General features: G+C 39.7%; 1 protein-coding gene across 5 annotated transcripts in view; it reads right to left on the bottom strand.

Annotated features, from left to right (window-relative positions):
* Window positions 1–15,231, bottom strand: part of LOC127357398 (collagen alpha-1(XIV) chain) — a 179,159-nt gene extending 163,928 nt beyond the window's left edge. For 4 of the 5 annotated variants that reach the window (XM_051389573.1, XM_051389574.1, XM_051389575.1 and 1 more), the window contains exons 1-3: window positions 15,099–15,231; window positions 13,534–13,648; window positions 6,185–6,301 (exon numbers count right to left, since the gene is read on the bottom strand). In XM_051389573.1, the coding sequence (XP_051245533.1) occupies window positions 6,185–6,301; window positions 13,534–13,615 (199 nt within the window). In that variant the 5' untranslated portion in view covers window positions 13,616–13,648; window positions 15,099–15,231. The remainder of the gene's footprint in view (window positions 1–6,184; window positions 6,302–13,533; window positions 13,649–15,098) is intronic. The other variant, XM_051389578.1, reaches the window with a different exon arrangement.
* Between the last annotated feature and the right edge of the window lie 5,943 nt (window positions 15,232–21,174).

Raw genomic sequence — 21,174 nt, 5'->3', positions numbered from 1 at the left:
ACTATTTCCAAATATGTGGAAATGTCTTCAGTTGTATTTGAAAGTTACATGATCGCTTAAACTGCACAGAAAAGAAAATGAACATTTAAAAGCCCTCTGGCATCACAAACCGAGGAGAGCAAAGATTAACTTTACAAATGCCTGAGGTGGCGTTCAGCTCATCACAGCAGCAAAGACCAGAGGGAAAACAAATAAGAACACTCAGTAAAAGTTACAAACCAAGAATGTAATATAATAAGGAGTTTAAATAAAAATCTAATAAACCAAATAAAAGATATGTATTCAGCATTTAATCCTGCCAAATGTGCTGTGCTGTCATAGCAGCAGAAGGTTTGGCAGAAGTCAGCGGTTTACAGATTGACTGAGAAGTGTAGATTTCTGTTTCCTGGCTTTGACAGAGTCTATCATGTCAACATATATTGACTGAGAAGTCCAAGAACATAAGATGCAAATTAGTTTAAGAGTTTCTGATGAAATAAAAGTACTGTTCCTTCTTTGTATTTTTTTGTGTGATTAAATTGAACTTGTTATTTTGCCTCCTGCTCAGTTCTTTTAGTTTTTCTGCTGCTACAGAACAAATGTTCCAGTTGGGACCAATAAATCTTAAATTGTCAGTTATCAAAGCCAATTACTTTATGGAAAAATTATTGATTCAAAAATCTACTTTCCACCATCTGCTCCTGCAAAATGACGGCACAAAAACCAACATGCTATCACTCTTTTTAAAATAGAGATTCCTGTCTTAACTCTTGAACTCTTGAATGACAAACAGAGCATCTTCTACAATTAACACATTTTTTTCAAAAAATGTTTAAAACAGTGAAGGTGAATTAAATAATTATCAGTTTGTCTTTGCAATCTGGAAGTAAAAACTTGAATGCTGCATCTGTTTGTATCTGTTTCAAACTATGACAGAGCATGAGTCATGTCTTGACTTCAACCAGAAAAAAAAGACAAGCTCAATGAAATCATCTGGCACAGCTCTACAAAAACTCCCCACTGTTAAAGAAAATGAACTATCGCTCCGTCACTGCTTTTCCTCCTTCATTACACTCATGCTGTAACCAACAGCCTACAGCAAGAGGATGATCGCCATCGTCATTTACCTCCCTCACTCAGCCCAGAAGGCCCGCAGCCGTCCCTGCACTTCCAGTTACTTTTAAAATCTGATTTTTTTTCTCTCCTTTTCTTTAAAACTAAGCACTACCCAACGGCAACATGTTGCAAAGCGAGCTGTGTGGGCATGTCTCAGAAATGAGGCCATCGCACTTTGGTGAAAATGTCAAACCAATTTAAATATGTTAAAGAATATAAAAATGGCGGTAAAGTTTGCCAGCACAAGTGAAGCTACACTGCTTGTAACTGTTAAACCGAAAAGCATTTACATTATGTGACAAAAGAGTGGTTAAAAAGAACTCCCTGTGGTAGTGCCATAATACAGCAACAGAATGTATGCCTAACACTGAAGCAACCCTTTAACATAGCCAGCAGAAAAGGAAACCACAACAACATGTTTTTGTTCTCTGACAGAAGCTGCAGATTTTGTCTGGATCTCTCACTATCCCCATTTTACCTTTTATTTATCTATATCCAACATCCCTCTATCCATTTAGTCTCTCAATGCCTCTCCAGCTCTATCCTTCATCCTGCCCTCTAGTATCTCTCTCTTTTTATATTCCTGTGTCATTCCCTCCATCCATTCCACTCTCCCTCGCGGTGTCAGGGGATGGCTGCCTGTGCTTACTGCATCTTATCTGACATTTTCTCCATTACTGTGATCAAACAGACACCCAAGCCATACCAAAAGCTACAGGTTTACTCCGCCGCTGGCAGAGAGCAGTACTAGTGGCAGAGGTTGACTTCACCTTCAGATTTCAGGCCACAATGGATTGGTGCATCTAGCAGTGTACAGATATATACAAAATAAGGAGTAAAACTAAAGAGAAACAGTCTAAAGAGAAAAAGGCACCAATGCACTAAACAGATGCTCCCAAAAAGATTATTTATTACCTACATTAACAATGTTTAAACATATATTTCACATGATTCAGGTCAGGTGTGACTCCCAGGTCAATCCCATCAAGTTGTCAATATATACACGTGACATACTGAGGCAGGAACAGTCTTCACTTTGTGTAGACAGGTGTATTATATCAGTTTCATTTACTAGCAACATTCCTACAATCACTTGACCTTTGTTTCACAGGGTTCAGCATTTGATTTTAATCCAGTGATTCTTTCATCTTGTAAATCTTGTAAATTACTTGTTGCGTACATATTGACGGTATTAATGAGCTCAACTAGGGATTCATTCATTGTACTTACACAACCTTCAAGCACGCAGAGAAGAATAACTCAGAAATTAAAATTCTATGTTCAATTCTACTAACTGAACAAGTTTAGAAACTGTAGTTTTGTAACGCAGTCAGCCGAGAGCTAAGAACAAACAACGGGGACGGCAAAAATCACTTGAAAGTTTAACTCAACCCCATATTTCACTGTGATATCGGACTTATGGTTCGGCAGTGATAGTGATGAGAACACCAGGCTGAGACACCTGTCACTCAAGATATGTACCCCAAAAACACTTTTCTTAAAGCCTGAATACGTCCTCAAACTTATAATATGTAACATCTCTACATTAAAATATCTAAAAACCTGTGTACCTGTGTTATGTTGTTGAGTTGTGTACTTACTTTATCAGAAATGTTTTAGAAATTTTATTCAGGTAACGGTATTTTTTTATTGGCCTTTACTTGCTACAACTTACGGTGTTACCTGTAATTTGTAGAGTCAAAGAGTCAGAGAGCGAAATGAAGTTAGCAAAAGTGACTAAACACAAATAAAACTTGTTCATCCAATTCCCATGATCCAACAATAATTCCCAACATCATTAAACTATGTCTTTATATATTAAACATTAAATGGTGCTCTGTGTAGTTGTAGTTGACCAATGGTGATACTGATAGAACCATATGCCAACATGTGTATGAATGCTCATGCTCATTCACAGGGGTGCGTTTTTGTAATGCATATCGACAGATTATTAGTAGTTAGTTAAGATTTAGAATGGAATTTATCGTTACAGCTACCTCAACTGCAGACGTGAGGACAAATTATTCCCTCATTTCTTCCTTCCTGTCTCAGTGAGGAATTTCTGAATGAATTTTCAGAATTTCTTAACTCATCAAAACAGTCATAACCCATCTTTCTTCTACAGTATAATGTTTCTTTATTGTACCTAGTATCCAGTGAGTGAAATTAAAGGTCAATTTATCTCCACAAACTCACTGAGGGACCCCTGCTGGGCCTCACAACTTACCTTGGAAACAGTTACCTGTGCTATAATTACAAGTCCTTAACAAAATGAATTCTTGAAGCTCTCCGTCATAACTGTCCTCTACAGAAGCAGAGGACACTTTTTACGGCAGTACACCTTTTCCCACAGCAATAAAATGTCTCTTTGTACTCTGATGTGTTCCTCAGCGGGAACAATAACCACAAGAAAAAGGAATAAATTTAAGGAACAAAATAAATGAAAATAAAAAACATGTAGTAAAAATTAAATAGTGAAGAACCCCACAAAAAACTGTTTTAGTCTGTAGAGCAATTCATGCATTTCTGCCATTAACACCTATGCATACCACAATTACCACAACTACTTCAACAATAACACTCTCTCTGTGTCCACAGAGTCTGTATCATCTGTGCTTTATATTCCCTACTTTGTCTCTCTGTATCTATTTTTATCCTTTATATGCAAATGAGGGACAGATAAAATTAACTTAAATCATGAGGAAGTGTTGCCATGTACCTGTCAGTACAATGAAGTGAAACTCAGCAGTAGTAAATTAAACCATACAGATTTTATAGAAATAATAATAAAACAAAAAAACATTAGGTACAAGTCTGAACGAATGCCTGTCACAACCGATTGCACGGAGGAGTTTATGTTCCACAGTTGTTGAAAGAACAATGTATTTACAGCACACACAGCTGTCTTCAGCTACCTGTTGGCCGACATTTTTCAGGTTCCATCTGAGTTTTTACTGCGTAATTCAATCACATATTGAAAGATTCATACCCATTTGTGTTAATGACCACGACGTCATGTTGGAAGACTAAAAGACTGTAAAAGTTACCCTCTCCTCCTTTAAATCAAAAACCAACTGTTTGAAGGGGTGAAAGTTAAATACTCTAATTACACTGTAACAGCAGTGAAAAGGTCATAAAGGAAAGATATAATTACAATGTTTACCTCACAGCTCTCCTGATGTCACATACCACCAGGTTACTGATAAATATATATATATATTATATTATATTAAGTTATAGTTTGATTTACAAATGAATCAAATATATTGCATCACATCAATAAACAGTAAAAATGTCTGCAGTGCACCTGTTTTCACTAACTGCAATAAAAAACTTGGCCACAGTTTTCAAACTGAATAATACCCCTTGTGATTATAATTACAGAGCAGCTTATGAACTGTACATGTATTTACCTCAACTTTATCACTACAATTACAGTCAATCTATGAATAGAATTAATTTCTCAGTGCAATAAGACCATAACGTCAATGTTGTGAAGAATCCAGACAAACAGAAGACACAGGCAGCCAATCATATTAAAACTCAGTGAGGTGTTGCATTAAACCTCCTGTACTGTTGTCGAGGCTGACGTGATGGCGCAAGCCTACAAGGAGTTGTGGTGTTAGTTTATAATCAGTTACCTTCGCCTGGCAAAAACACATGCAGACTAACCCTTTAAATAAATCCCAGTGTTCAATGTTTGCTGAAACTGCTTTAGAGAGCTGTTGATTTAACCTTTTATATTTAGAGGTTGTACCTTGTGGTCCTATTGAACTATACTGGATAATACTGATGGTTCCAATGTTAGGCCCTGATTGATTTAAATGGGTTACAATCAGGCATCAGAAGAGTTGATGTTGATGTCTCAGGGAAACACTGCTCACTCCTCTACTTCCAACCTCATTTGAAATAACATCTGAAGTGAATCCAATCAAGATCCATGCTGACAAGCTGAGCCTTCCACACCAACTTCACCATCGTTAAAAGGGCTTAAGTATTTTCACAAACTTGTGGAAAACAAACTTGTTGAAGCTTTCATCAATAAACCCAAAGGTGTGTGCTGCAATCAACCCAGTTCCAGAGTGGGCACCTGAACAACCCCAGTATCATTGTGCTCCTGTGTGTGGTTACGTGTCTCGTTCTCTCAAAAGTGAATTATGTACCAGCATGCAGGTGAAACCCACATAAAAAGTTTGATTTGTTCTCCCTCGGGGCAAGAAGTCCGACTACTGTGCTCCTCTGTACATAACTAGAATTCTTGTGCCACCAGCAAAAGACAAACACCATTAAGTTAACATGATTTGTGAACAGAAACTGTATTAACCTGAATTTGTCATTTTACAAGAAATCCCTTCGTGTTGTCTGGGTACCACATCAACACAACAGTACTGAAGGAGGCTTTTCTTTAATGATGCATCATCCTGTGGCAATTATTGCTGAGGAACGCTTGAGCGAGGCACAAGACAACCAATCCATCACAGAAGCTGCTGTTCAGCTTCCAGGTGTGAATGCGGATAACTGTGTGAACACCGGACACGACTGTACAGGAAAAGAGTGTGAATTCCTCGTCAGATTTCCCTGGATAGATCAAGTTTAAACTAGAAGGTTTCTGCAGAGAGCAAAGTTCCACCAGCTATGAACAAACCTCCAATTGGCAAACCTCAACCCAAACAGTTTGCTGTTTGGGTTGAATATTCAGGTCTTCTGATCTTTTGCAGCTTGCTGAATAAACATGATTGATTGATGAAGCCGGGAAGTGAAACATGATGTTCACATTCACTGTTAGCTCTCACTACACAAACATGTCATTTCACACTTGCCAAACTGGAGGAGTCTGTTGAATTTATTTCTCCTTTATTTTGGGACCACCTGGTAAATATGTGATGTAAGGTCCCATCACATACTTTTGCCGAATGCTCGCTGCTAAAAAACTGAAATCCAACATCTAGACCTCCATGCTGGGAGCGAGCACTAAACATGTCTCCCTCTATCTTAAAGGTAAAGGTGTCATCATTGGAAAGACAGACAAAAGCTCCAGTACAGAAAAGTGTTTTTAAGAGCACTTAGGAGTGTCAGTGCTGGCGCTTACCTGGCTGTGTGGTGTAAATGACCTTGTAGCTTTCAAACTCTCCTTTCGGCTCTTTCCACGACACCTGCAGCTTGGTGGGGCTCAGGATTTTGGCACGAAATCGCCGTGGCGATGAAACTGGACAGAGAAACAACAAAACAAAGAGCTTTACACAATAACTGTCAGTTTGAAACATGCTGTAAATATTTGAATGATGAATGAATGAATAAAATATCCCTGTCATGCACCGTCCATACCTAATTTTTTTTTATCAATATTAGAAAAACTGCTGTCATCAGTGTGTATTAGTCGGTTACATCCATAGCAAGGGATGGAGTTCAATTTTGTTCAGTCAATAGTTGATAATAAACTGATTAGGCTTAGAGTTTTGATTTAAGGATGTGTAATTTCTAGATATGTGTCTGCTTTTCAACTGCACATGTTCAAATTGCTGCTATTAGCAGGAAGTAACAAAAATGTCTAATTATCCTTAACTAGTCACAAACAGCAGCACTGCTAAGGATGTTTGCACGTTTCACAGAATCCGCTCTCCTTCTGTTTTACTTCTGCGCGGCCGTTCATCCGCTAAGCACAAAAGACAACTGTGACTGAGTTAAGTTAGATTGAACTCCCTCCAGAGTTATGGCGGCGTAGAGGCAGTCGCTCCATCTGTGTTTTTTAACAGTTAGGAAAGGAAAAAAGCAGAGATAGATAAATTGTATCTCATCCAAGCGGGAGGATACACATCAGAGAGATTAGCTTGCACAGATGTCACATTAAAAAGCAAAGTCCCATTCTCCTCCTCCTCCTCCTCCTCATCTTCCTCATGTATTGACGGGCCCGCATTGTGTTCCTCTCTGTGGGGACACGACAGGTCTTTTTCTATGTTCCACTTACCGTCAGCATCAAAGCGACGCCCCTGCCTCTCATCCTGATTACTTGTTGGCCCTGTCAGCCGCCTAGAGGCCTACCCCCCACTTTTCTCTCTGTATCCTTTCTTTATATTAATTTTCTCAATCTTGCACTCTCTCTCCATCTTCATCTCTTCATCTGTCCCTCTGTCTTTCCATTTCTATCTGATCCCTCCTAGTACTGAGCTCATTTTCTTTCCTTTCTTTTCTTTCTGCTTCTCTGGGCTTTGAAACTGTCGTCAGGGGTAAGAAGAGGATGAGAAAAAGGTGAATGTGACTTCCTTTTAACTGCAAGGAGAAAAAGAACAAAGGGCACCAAAGGGAAAGGCACTGGAATAGCATCTGTTTACTATTCCTCTCCTGTCCTAAGCAGGAGTGTTTAGATGTACAACACAGAGTAACTAGATCCACTGAGCTGCACAATATCCAAATACACTTTACAATGGCCTTGACCTGTGTATAAACCCTCAGTAAAGTCAACAACACTGTGTCAGTGTGTATGGCCATATATCACTTAGCTCTTACAAAGTGTTATTGTGTTTTCACACAGGTTAAAACACTGGATTAAGGCCATTGTAAAGCACTGCAATGTCAAAACCACATTTCCAGGGTCAACAACCACAACACCCCATCATTTTCACACCGGCAGAGCCAAATCCCAGATAATAAATATGTATCCAGAAGCAACACATTCCCCGGTCTAATCTGGTTAACTATGAAAACAAAAAAAGAAAAGCCAAGGGGTGGAAAATAAAATATGAAATCCACAAACTCGTTCATGTGTTTGTGTCTTCATTATGAGGTGAGCCATCTGCTGTTGACGACTTCTTTAAATACCTACACTGTGATTGACGCCTGGTAGAGCTCTGATGCTCTGGCGTGCAATAAACAAGAGGCTTAAAGGGATGGTTCACCCAAAACAAAAAATCTTAAAAGCATACTGACTTTGGAGGATGCAACTTTTAGAAGGATTTTTAATCGCTGCGTGTCTGTTTGGGATAAAATGCATATGTTGTCTCTCCATATGACACATGGAAATAACAATATGTATGGATGTCAAAATTAAGAGATTAGTTTTCTCTAATATGCCGTCCATGGTAAAAAAAAAGACAGCTTTGTTGAAAACAGCACAAATTTGAAGAGAAAGTGGCTGTTTTATTTGGCTTTTCTAAACAGATTTATCCACGTCCCTGCAGCTTTCTCCACAATACAGGATTTAGTCAAGCTGATAAGACCTATCACCAAACACCTCTGCAGCATTTCGGGTGAACCGCCGCTTTATGCAAGTCATTATCTGCAGAAGACTACTCATGTAGGTATGCAAAGAAACTTGAGTTCAGCACAGGGAGGATAATCCTGATTTCAATGGAGGGAATGTGAAGCCGGCGCATTCAACAGCAGGCAAATATATTTATATACAAACACATATAAGGAATACTGTACCAATTATCTCACCAACCTGGGGATGAGAATGAGGGCTGCATGGGATTTCGGCTCAGGGTTTAGCTCTCTGTCTCGGAAACAAAGGACATTCTCTCGTCTGGAGAGAGCTGCTCAAATCCCAAATGATTCGAGAAGCAGATTTCGCACCTCTCTGTTTGTAGTGTAGTTGAAATGTGTTGATTGTTTGTTTGGGTGTGCTGTGTGTATCATGTGAGTGCATCCACACGTGCATGTGTACGCATGAATTATGTATGTTTGTCCTGGACTGGAGGCAAGTGTATTCTGGTGTATGCACATAAAAATTGAAGAGAATCTTATTACTTGTAGCTTTAGTGTTTGTAGTTTTTTCATGCCTTTTAAGAAAACCTGCCGGTTCCTTTGCAGTACCACACACACACACACACACACACACACACACATACACACACACTCACAGAAAGCCATGGATCTTCTCTGTGAAATTGTATTCTCACACAGAGACAAGTATTGGATGCTGAGCAAACAGCCTGGTGAAGACAAAAGGCCTATCCTGTAGATATGGGAACTTAATTCTCATCTATTTTTCATGGAGAATCTTGTGCAAACAGCAGAGCCGACTGCTGCTGAGGGTTGCTGAGGTGTCCGTCACACCCACCAGGAGTTGTGCAGCTAGTCAGACGCACAAAGTTTTAGATGTGTTTTAAATTATCAGGAAAGGCAGAAAACCCTACCGGCCAATATCAGGTGAAGGGACATTTTAGTTTCTGGTGATGAAGGATGGTAAAAGAAGTCAAACCCTAGTGGGAAAAAAAACTTAACTTGTTTATCCTCTTCAAGTCAAATGTTGCGTAATTTGGAGAACCAGTTTTTTTTCATATGCTGACAATGTCCAGCTCTGTCCTCACAGCTTCTGACAATGTTTACTGGCATGTCAGTAGTTCTCTGAATGAAACTTAGAGCATGTCACCTAGAAAAAGTACCACTGAACAACCCTGACATTTGACCACATCCCCCTTCCTGTTTCCCCTCCAGGTACAGAAACCGGCAAATACTTCTTCCATTATTTCTGCAGGCAAGAAAAACCTGAGAAGCCTCGACAAAGTCTGAGCTAAGCCACTGAAATCATCCTTTTCAACAGGGATTTTGTGACAGGTGTTGGGTTAGAGAGTAATTTAGGATATGACAAAGTAATTACTTACTCACTTTTCTATATGGCATATGTTTCACATCTTTGGATTGTTGGCAAAGAAATATGCTCATGGATCAGCATGGAATCTATTAATCTGACTCCTCTGAAACTAACAGAGAGCCACAGAGCTGAGGAGTTTCTCAGTGGAAGCTCTCCAAACTGATCGTAAATCCTCAGCTCTTCCTGGGTCACCGGTGTAGCCGAGGCTAGCACACTATGGCCTCTTCACTGAGGAATGCTGTGGTTGCTTTCAGTTTACTCGTACTCTGGCCAAAACCTAGCCAGTGTCCTTATTGTGACAGACTTATTCTGTCAGTGTCAGGCTGTACCTTTACTGGTTATTTACTTATGGTTGCAGACTGATTGGTAAACATTTCTTGGAGGCAAACACATTCTCTTTGAGAACCAAAACCGTCGGCCAATTAACTACTCAGTCAATCTACAGAAAAAACATTGCAGCTATTATATTTATAATCAATAATTGCTTAAGTCAATCAGTCAGTCAGTTTTAAGTAAAAATACCAAATATTTTTAAGTATTTGCAGCTTTTCTTTGTGTGAAGTGATAATAAACTCTCTCTAAAATCTCTAAGTTTGGAGTGTTGGTTGGACAGGACAAGCCATTTACCGACACCTCGTTGAACTATTGGTCATCTTCCACAGTAGCCGTGTTTTCATCTAGTTGTCAAGCAAATTTTAATACAACTTTTGAAATGACGCAAAAAAGAAAAATTGTGTGAACTGGTTTTGAGCAAATAAACTAAGTTTCATCAGAAGTTGGCGGTCAGGCATGCCTGTAATAAACACAGTAGAAGAAGTAGAGGTCGCGAACCAGAAACAAAACCAGTTGTTGCCAAGCGCTAATAAACCTCAAAGAGAAGAAGAACAATAGATGGAGCGATGTCACAAGGATTTTTCTTCAATTGGGCAAGTGATTAGAGACAAGACTTCTACTTCTCAGCTCTACTCTCAGAGCGGAAACAGCTGATCAGTCATGTCAGTTAAATGTTCACTACGTCAGAATCTATTCAGAAAAGATCTTTCCATTAAGTGTGTTAGTAAAAGCAACTTCAAGAGAGCATAAACATTTTTTGTGAAATTCAGGACGTTTTCACACAATTTTATAGCTGTCCCGAATATTATTATTTGGGATTTGTATTTTTTTATCCATGCAAGAGGTCTATACCACCTGCCCCTCTCCCCTTGCTTTCCACTGCACATGCTCTGTAGAAGAACACACAGAGAGACATAAGCCTCCTAGCTGACTCACTGGCTCAGTTACAAGTCAGTAGCTGGAGCAAAAGCACCACAGAATGTCTCACTAAAACATTATCTAAATGCTTTCAGACAGCAAGTGGTGCCATTGAGGTAGGTGGCAGGTACCGTGTTGTGTATGGTAAAGAGTGAGTCTGCACATTGCCAGTATACAGTAGCAGCAGCACCGATATCACTGGGCAGAAATCCTCAATGTATGGTATTCGTCCAGGGACACTAATTAGCTTGTATCCTGACCTTTCCACCCCCATAAACTGCTATTATGGTATGGCACAGTATCAGCCCATCTACTGACTGTACGGTTATGGCCCAGTGTCAGCAGGCTTTGGTTCTCCACCACAGCACTGAGCAGGTTTAGTCCTGCTTCAAGTTCAACACTGCCAATAACCTTAGATAGTTGGCAGATGCTAAATGTGTTTGGGTGCAGCAAAAGTTCCTAACTATCAAACTGTCAAACCAAAACATCAATCTTTTAGTGTGTTCAGTGTGTTAGCTGTTTCATATTCTTATACCAGATATCATTTATCTTAGAGCCATGGTCAGGTATTCTTTATAATAAGGCAAAAACTCAGTCAGCACAGATAATTTAAAACACATCATGAATATCAATTAATAATTTGTATTCCTAGAGAGAAGGGCTACTTGTTTAAAAGGAGCGTATAAGCTTTTTAATGATGATAATGGTGTTAATGAGGTAATGACGGAGGTTATGTGTTAATTGCTGAATAAGTTAAATGAGTTAAACAGGGTGAGAGACGATGTCAGAGAAAACACAATTACATGAAGAGCTCCTCAGACAGCGAGGCACTATGGTACAACCAAGTGTAAACCGTTGGTCTGTGGAGTACTGTCATGAAGCCTCAAGTTTGGCGTTATGGTCGTCGCCATAAAGGTTTGACGGAGCATGCGAAGGTGACATAGTCCGGGTTGAGCTGCTCTCATTGGCTGCGCAATTTCAACTTGTTTGTAGCAGGAAACAATGGCGGCTCGCCTGGTCACACACAGTCTCGTAATACAGCTAAACAGAAAGGCCTGGTAAGAGAATCTGATTCATATCTGATCAGCACTGCCTAGTTTCACAGTTTAATCTGAGTTTGGTTGAGCTGGATGGACTCACTGAGAATGAGCTGTCAATCACAAGGTAGCCCCGCCCTAAAGCATACCCTGCTTTATGGTCTGTTTTACTCTAAATTGGATCATCAGTTACTAAATTAATTTACATAATGTATGGAAGAAGACAACTGATTGAGACCAAAAACTGTTTACTGAGCTAATAAATCAAGTTAGAAGTCGGGTCATTTCTCCATTAGAGTGCATGATGTTGTTTTTTTTATTGTAGCCAATGGAGCTCCTCCTGCCCGCCATTACAAAGAACGCAGGTGTAAGACACTTCCGCGTTGGCTCTGTCCAATATATATACTGTCAATGGGTAAAACACACAAATTCTGTGAAGTTAACAGACGTATAGGAGCAAAAGAGAAATTGAAAAAATAAGATTGGGGACTGGTGGAGATTTTAAATCTGAAACCCAAGTAACACAGAAATCAGACATTAGAATGTCCTTTAAACACTCCCCCGAATAAATAAATTAACAATCTTTAACACGTGCAGATTAATTACAGAGGTGACAAAATGTGCCACAGTAAACGTTTAAACATGTTTTCTCAATATGATGTGGACATCAAGGCTTTTCCCTTTGAGACAGACGTGTGGGGGTGAATGCACATTGAAAGGAAAAATGTATTAAAAATGAATAGTTAATAAAAGTCCATTTCTTTGGAGCAAAACTGCACATCAAATTACAACGTAGTGAAATTCATTATTTAACCAGCTGTATAAAACGGTGAGTGCAAAGGATGATACCTGCATTTCCACAACAGGGACCACACTGAAGTTTGCAGCAGTGAGCTTACAATGTTCATCACAGTGCTGACAGCAGATAAGTCGTGAAAGACTTCAAGCCTTGTTTGGTACCATTGTGGAAACAACCAACTCATTTTTTAAGTAAAGGGGAAACTAGGCTGTTCGTAGCCTTTTTTTGGTCCTGATGTGGAAAGCTGACTGTCCCTGTTTGACAACAATACAGGAAGCCCCAAGAAACCCTGCTAAGCACTATAATGGAAAGCTCTAAGAAGCCCTGCTAAGCACCATGAGAGAAGCCCTAGGAAGCCCTGCTATGCACGATAATGGGAAGCCCTAGGTCGCCCTGTTTGGACTCAAAGTCGACAGCCCCGGTTGCTGTTTTTAAAGAAAACTGTGTTGAAGATAGCAGCCATCATGGAAACAACCGCTAAAACCTGAGCTTCAAAGAGGAAACTGTCGGCCCTGTGGGAATTCTTTCTAGCTCTACATGGTGCCACTGTGGAAAGTCCTAACAGTTTAGCACCAGGTTTGAAATCTATGGCTTGCCCTGTGGGGTACCATTAGGGAACACCTTGATTAGCTTTGTTGGCCCCTTTCTAAAAAGCCCAGCTTGGCCATGTTTGGCCTCATGTAATTATGTGGTAAACCCTCTATTGGCCTTGTTGATCACGTTGGCCCTTGAGTGGAAAGCAGCCCAGTGGAGGTACTTACCTTGGCCCTGCGCTGGCTGAGGGAACAGAGAGACGAGAACGAAGCCCAGCAGGCAGAAGCTCAGTCTGACTGAGAACTGCATCCTGGTAGCAGCAGACAAGAGGACACAAAACACCTGTAGGAGAGAGAGGAAGAAAAGACAGGAACATGAGACAAGGAAAGTGAGAGAGTGAAGGGAAGAGGAGGGAGGACAGAGGAAACATGAAGGAGATGAGGAGGACCCGAAGAAAAGGGAGTGTGAGAGGGAGGCTGGAGGACAGAATAGATGAATAGGAAGGGGAGTAATGAGACAGAGGGAAACAAGAGCAAGACGAAAAGGGAGTGTGAGAGAAAGAGGAACAGGGAGGAAAAGGAGGAGGAGGGAAATGACAGGATTTTAACAGTCTGAGAGAGACTTAAATTCTCCATTTGACACTTTATAAGCATGTTATTAAGTTGCAATATTAAGGCACTTAGCTTTGAGTCAACTACAATAAATCCTGCTCATGTTTATGCAGTTGCAGAAAAAGATTTATTATATTTGAAAAAAAGCATGTGATTGCATAAATCTGTGAATGGAGCTATGATTCATCTCTAGTAGGAAAGCCACCCCTTGGTGATGTAGCGTATGGGCTACAAATGTCCCTTACATCACATCCCAGACCATCCCGGCCTCCTGCAAATCTCCCCTGAACTCTTGTTTTATAGTTTGAAATGATATATTATATAATGATATCAACTCAGAGCACAGTGCTCCCTGCAGAAGGCTGAAGGTCCACCGAGTTTTCTGACATCGGATAAACATTTAAAAATATATTTTTGAGTAACTAGAGCTAATTTCATGCTCATTACGACACCTGCAGCTAATGTGTCTCTGAAACTCTAGGAAGTAGAAATATACCCCTCTTTGTTTCCAACTACTGCTGCAGCCACAGGAGATTTTCAATAATTTATTGATATGACTGACTACCACAACTGGCCATTTTCGCCATGCCAGCCTGTGCTCAGATAAAAACTGAGTTAGGATGATAGGTCTGGTTCGAGCAGCCCTGCCTCAGAGTACCTTGAGAAGAATTACCATAACCATGAAATATCCCCTCTGGTACCTACAGTGAGTTTATGGCGACATTAAAACACATGGCTATTTATTAATGTCCAACTCCTATAATAAACTTATACCAGCTTGAGTAGCAGCTTGGATAGTTTATACTTCTAGCATGCATCACTTAAGATCTTTTAAGGATTATATCTTTGCATCTACCGGATCAATGGGTTTTCACTATCCAGGTACAGTAAATACAGTAGTAAGCATCGATTGCGCACTCCAAGAACACACAGCCACCTGTTTCTGAGGGGAAACAAACATATAATATCATATCGCATCTTTCCCAAAATCACTTTAAGTTGGCAAAAAATAAAAGGAGCGAAAGTTTTCCTTAACTGAAACGAGCACAGGTGAGGTCTGCACGGTGCGCCATCAGCGGCACTACTACCCGGGTGAGGTGAGGTGGAGAGAAAAGCTCCGCGGATCTAAAAGCTGGGGTGTGCAGATGTGTGCAGATGTGTGAATGGAGGAGCAGTTATACCTTCTCAGATCATATGTTTCCAGACTCCCTCCGCAGCTCTCCTCCGGACAGCTGTGTGAGAAGCTCACTAGTCCCCAACAGCGACTCTGATCCACTCTGTTCGCCAACTCTCCGCTCCCTGTCGACCAGGAGAGGCAAGTTCACCCGCATACACCAGACTACCGGCCACACGTTTCAAAATAAAAGCACAGACCTTGTAGTAAATATGGCGACGGTACACCAACTCAGTGCTGATAATGGTTAATAAGGAAAATTAATAAAAACAATAATTTCTTCTGCTATTTCCACCCAGTTGCCAGTCAAAAAGTGTTTTACTTACTGTGTGAACATATTATTTTTATCATTATATAAGTGTACTAAAACCCTAAAATGTAACTTTTACCAACTCTTTCCATATCAAGAAATCTTCTAAGATTACAGGTTAACATTTCACCTGCACAGTCAGCACAGCCAATGTCAGTCCATTAATAAAGCATTAGCCTATGCCTCATGGCAGTCAACTTTTAACACTGGGTTACTTCCCAAAGGAGACATTTAACAGCTAATATAACATATAAATTAAGTTAACTACAAACCTACCTCATTTCGTGTTTTCTTGTTGAGAAAAAATATATTTTCTAGCCGTGGGAAAGTTTTGGTTCGCGAGCTAATGTCCTGTTCCTATCTGAAATAAGCTGGCTAACTTTTAGCGTTATGTTACTTTCCATTTAGCAAATTTAAAATGTGTAAAAATCCTTCTGACCTTCGAATATAATAAATGTCTTCAAGGTTGAATGACAAAATAAATCCTTGGCTTGTTTAGTGAACAAAATTCCCATTTTAACTGCCGTAAATTGGCCGTTTTTTTTAAAGCCTCATCCACTGCAGCTTAAATTCAATTTATCAACGGTTCAATTAACTGCTGTAGCTCCTCCCACTGCGGTGTCACTCAGCCAATCAGATCCTTCCTCACTGACACACAGCAAAGAGCCTGAAAGGGTCAGTAAAGTTTTGAACATACTCATGTATGGGAATAATTCTACTAAATATTAATAAAGTATTATGAAAAGCTGCATTTTAAACTTCATTTCCTTCTCAGATGGTCTGGCTCCACTGTCACAAGAATACTGACTCTTATAAGGAAACATCTGAAGAGGGCAAAGACAACCAAGTTTATGTGTATGTAGGCTACTCATTTTATTGGTGATTATTAAATTCAACAATTCAAGCTGTTGCACAACCTGCAAGTTGTCTTCAATATAAACCATCATATAAACATTATCAAATATTATTTATGACAAAAAATCTGCAGAAATGGGTTAAATATATAGTATATAAGTTTGAGCTGTCGTTTTCTCTTTTAATTTGAAGAGAACATTGCCTCACTTCCTGTCTGTGCACAGCTGTGTCTGGCCAGCTTTACCTGCTGATGGGACTCCTCTCAGTTGAGACTTGCAGCGGGTGTTTCCCGCTTCATTCACCATCCACCCTGCAGCTATTCATTCCTTCTACCTAGTTTAATGCGAGGCGAGGCAGCAGAAGAATGTGTTTGAGCGGCTGTGGGGACAAAATGTGTATTTGTGTAACCCCCGGTTATAAGCTGCATGGCTCCCCAGGGCCCCTTTTAATGTGCCTCTCTCTGTTCTGGGCAGGTGGCTCGTTGTAAAAACTAAAAGCAAGGATCGTGGAAAAATAATGGAAACATATAATTGTTAGAATGACGACTTTCCCTCAAGTTCATATAGGTGGGTTACATAAGGCCACGGAGGAGAAAAAAGACTTTAAAATCACAGTGACGCAAAATAAGTTTGCTGGTTTTCAAATGTGAATGTTTCCCAAATCAGACCAGAAGCCTATTGGATCCCATATGATTTTTATCTGTTCGCATTTTAATGGTAGTTGGGGGGTCCTATAGCCCCCCTGGTAGAGCTGGTGCCCCACATACTAAGGCTGAGTCCTTGCTACAGCAGCCATGATATATGAGTCTGACCTGTGGCCCTTTGCTGCATGTCATTCTCTCTCTATATATATATATGTGTGTGTTAACATTTTAATGGTAGTCACAGTTGGGTCACTTGTAAACACAAAGGCTGCAATGCTTTCACCATAATTTGCCTTTCAGTATAATGAGTTTCTTTATAACAGAATGAGCCTTGAAATCCTTCAGATCTTCTGGAGCAACATAGTAACACAGAGCTGCAGCTTGGGATGTGCAGGTGTCCTTATCTCTGAGATAGCACAGAGCCTTGAATGAATAATGGGCTTCTGTCTGCTGAAGGTGAGCCGTTCAGTTTCTCTGCCCCTCAGTTATTATGGGTTTGTTTGCTGACCATGTAGCCTTTAACCAACAGTAGAACTGGAGGTCTCTGAAGTCTCTGGTATTATCATAATCATGAATATTTAACAGTAAAATTCTCTGTGTTCCCTTCAGACTTTGAGTTTCATGGTTTGTTGTCCTGAGTTTTCTTCAATAGGACTTTTTACAGGGTAATGCCCTTAAATGCTCCTTAAACTCAGACTGACAGAGCTTAACTGTGGTTCATTTATTTACATTACTTAAATATGAAACTATGCACAATTAGAGTCAGAAAAACTATAACTTGATCATTTTCTGAGGTTTCTTTTTTACTGAGCTCTGATCTAAAGATGATGATGACGATGACACTAGCGATGATGATGAATATGATGACGATGATGATTAAAAGCACAGCTGTTGTGCAGGCTATATAAAAGTTTTCAGATCAGGTTTGCAAAATGTTTCATGGTGAATCGCTGGTGAAAAAAAACCAAATACAACAAAAGAAAATTAATAAATTAAACCAGAATTTGAGCCCGGGCGCTAAAAACATTGTAACAAAAATAAACACCTTGCTGTTGCTGGCATGAAAGTCATACTGTTAAAGTTGGGAATTTTATGCTTGAAAAACACAGGTTTGTATCTTTTCAAAAGGGGAAAATTAATTGTGCTTTTGGAAATACTGACTCATTTCTGGTACCAACATTTTCTGTCTGACAGTGAACGTTGTGTTCTGCAATATCAAAGCCTTCTTTTGTCAAAAGACACAGAGTCTCTTCTCCCATATTAATAAACCAGAGAGCTGAGACTTAATTATGTGACAAGATAGCCATAAATGAACCGACTCAACTGGAAGATTCAAACAAACTCAAATTATATTCCTGCTGAAACTGAAATATGACCCTGTTCACCTGCAGAGAGCCTCAGGTACACTCACACAACATGCCTTGATTGTGATTGAATGGAAAATAATGATGGTGTGTCTGTGTCTGTGTCTGTGTGTGTGTGTGTGTGTGTGTGTGTGTGTGTGTGTGTGTGTGTGTGTGTGTGTGTGAAAGAGATGGTTGCATGGAGCAGAATGAAAAACCTGAAAAAGAAGATGATAAGATGGCATCCATCTATCTCTCAACTGAATGTCTCAAGCTTTAATACATTTAATAAGGATAATATACAGACTCCTAAGAGTATATTTTATAGGATTCTTCTGAGGGTCGTTTGGTCTTTTTAGCTTTTAAGAGGTCTTGCATGATCAGACCTAATTTTCTCTCCTTCTTCCATTTATTGCATTAAAAAAAAGTTGAAATGTAGCAGCTCATATAAAACCTATAAAAGAGTGTTGTACTGTAGCATCTATCTTCCTAAGTACTGAAGGTAGGATGGAGCATCCTGCCAACCGGAGACACCGCTCCACTGAATGCAGTTAAATTCATGGCACTTCGTATCAGATAGGCCCTTCCAACTTATGTTGAGCTGGATTTCCATGTGACCTTTAATGTCTTATTCTCTTTTCCATCTTTATTGCATTTTGCAGGTTTATGCTTCTGTCAACACTGTAGCACTACAACATGAGTTGAATATAGGCTAGCCATGACGTGAACCCGTTTGAAACAACCAAAACCTCTTCAGGTTATTAATAATCACAGGTTAATTAATTACTTAATTGAATCATTGGCAGTCGTTTACTTTAAGTGTCACATATTTGATTGCCTCTGGACAATATCAGGGTCAAAACAGGGCCCATGCTTCTGCTACACAGACTTTATAGAGAGATATTTTCACACAGGTGTTGCCTGGTTTTACCAGTAGGAGGCAGTAAAAGAAAAGTGATTAGTAGTCTCTGCAGCTCTTAGTCTTCGGCTCAACAAACTGTGGCAGTGTTAAGAACTGTGCCAATTGTTCTTGTCCTCTTCCACAGGGGGAACTCTATATCTAGAATTTAAAGTAAAGAAGACATACAATACTACAGTCTGTCTCTCTATGTGACCTTTAAGGGAATTTCTGGATCCTCTGTTAAGCTCAAATGTGACTCTTTGTGATATTCTAGACATTTTGTTGGGTTTTGGTGTGCTTTGACTTGTTGTTTTTTCCATGATGCAACCAGATTTTATAGCACAGGTGTTAAAAGTAATAATCCAACACTTTTAAAACACTTTTCTGTCTGGCAATCAGTTGAGATTATCAATATTAATGTCTGTGTCCATTAAAGAGATAGGATCATGATGTGTTTGGCCTGTTTCTTAGCACAAAGACTGGACAGAAATCTAAACTGTTAGCCCATCTCTGTCGAGAACACACCTTCAGACTCTTAAGTTCTTTATTCATTCAAAAATACTGAAAGACTTCAAGTGATTTTGCTGGTAAACTACATTTCTTCACCCTGATGAAATGTGTTTAGATGTTGACTATAATTTTGTTCCTAAACTAAGTTTGGGTCAGAAATGGGGGTTTTGAAAAAATATGTTGGCAATTTTGTGCTGTTTGTTTTAACATATAATCTTATGGTTTTACACTGAATGTATAAAGGAAACATTTCTTCTTTAGCAGTTGTTAACAGTAAACATCGGATTAGATACTGTACATGACCAATGAAGCAGTGAGCCAAGACTTAACTGCCTTTCTTTCAAAAACATATCGACTTCACATCCAGTCAGATCACTAACTGGAAGCTGCCCAGCTCAACAGTCTTGTTCAAGGGCATCTTTGTGGGCTCCTGTTCTTTCACAACAGATTTTCCCTCCTGTTTTCTGGGGAATTCAACACACTCGCTGCAGAAGCCACTTGTTTACATTCCATTTATCGAGCCATCCGACACAATACAGCACAGCAAGTTGGTGTTATAGCGACCAAAATCCTTTTTCGAAACGTAATTTGGCAGCTGCAACTGCCATGCACCATTTCATCTCCGTCATCACCAGTCATCACCACCTCAGTAGAGCGGTGTGTTAGCTAACAGAATGTCATGTCAGCATTGTATGTCTTGCAATTGTATGTTAATTTTGTTTTCTGGGAAACATAAGCTGGCAGCATACTGGTCCTTTCTGACCAGCTCGCTATCCACCCTGATCACTGAAGAAAGGAGCCACAAGTCAAATACATTTAGCTAAAGAATCATCTTTGCACCTGATTTGCATGATGATCCATGTCTCAGCTGTGTCATGGCTTAAAAACCCTCCTTTGACCTTCCCCCATCCAGTCATTTGCATTTTCCCTTCATTATGACCGTGAATTTAATAAGTTACATCAATAATAGATCAAAGCCCCGAAACCACTAGAAGAATCCTCATAGTTTCCATTAGATTAAAAACATTATAAATTATCATAACCTATTAGACTCATCGAATAATGGTTTGTGGTGAGTGACCAAATCTTATTATGAGCTGTATTTGTCTCTACTGGTCAGCAAAAGCCTGAAGTGGTTTCCACTTCAAGCTGCATTCAAGCTGTTTCTAATCGGTTTTCCAATGGTTTCCATCAATGTGAGTGATGGTGCCTTCCAATATCCCCGAAATCTGTGATGTACCTGTACTGGTGGCATTTTATGCTTATATGACAGCCTGTAAAAGTTTCTACTGCAGTCTATAATGGTGTCTCATGTAGTGTGATCTTATGGCTTCTATTGTTGTTTATGTTATGGTTGTAATGGTTTCTATGGATTACCATTGCTGTGTGTACTGGTTTCTAGTGGTGTCTCTTACATTCCTTTATGTTTTTAATGGTTTATGGTGGCATGTGCATAGGTTTCTACTGCAGTCTATAAAGGTGTCTGATGGTTTATTATGGCTGCTGTTGTTAGATTTTATG

This window comes from Dicentrarchus labrax, unplaced genomic scaffold (assembly GCF_905237075.1).
Source record: "Dicentrarchus labrax unplaced genomic scaffold, dlabrax2021, whole genome shotgun sequence".
Taxonomy (NCBI): Eukaryota; Metazoa; Chordata; class Actinopteri; family Moronidae; genus Dicentrarchus; species Dicentrarchus labrax.
The sequence above is the reverse complement of the archived record's forward strand: the minus strand, read 5'-3'. Positions and strand labels throughout refer to the sequence as shown.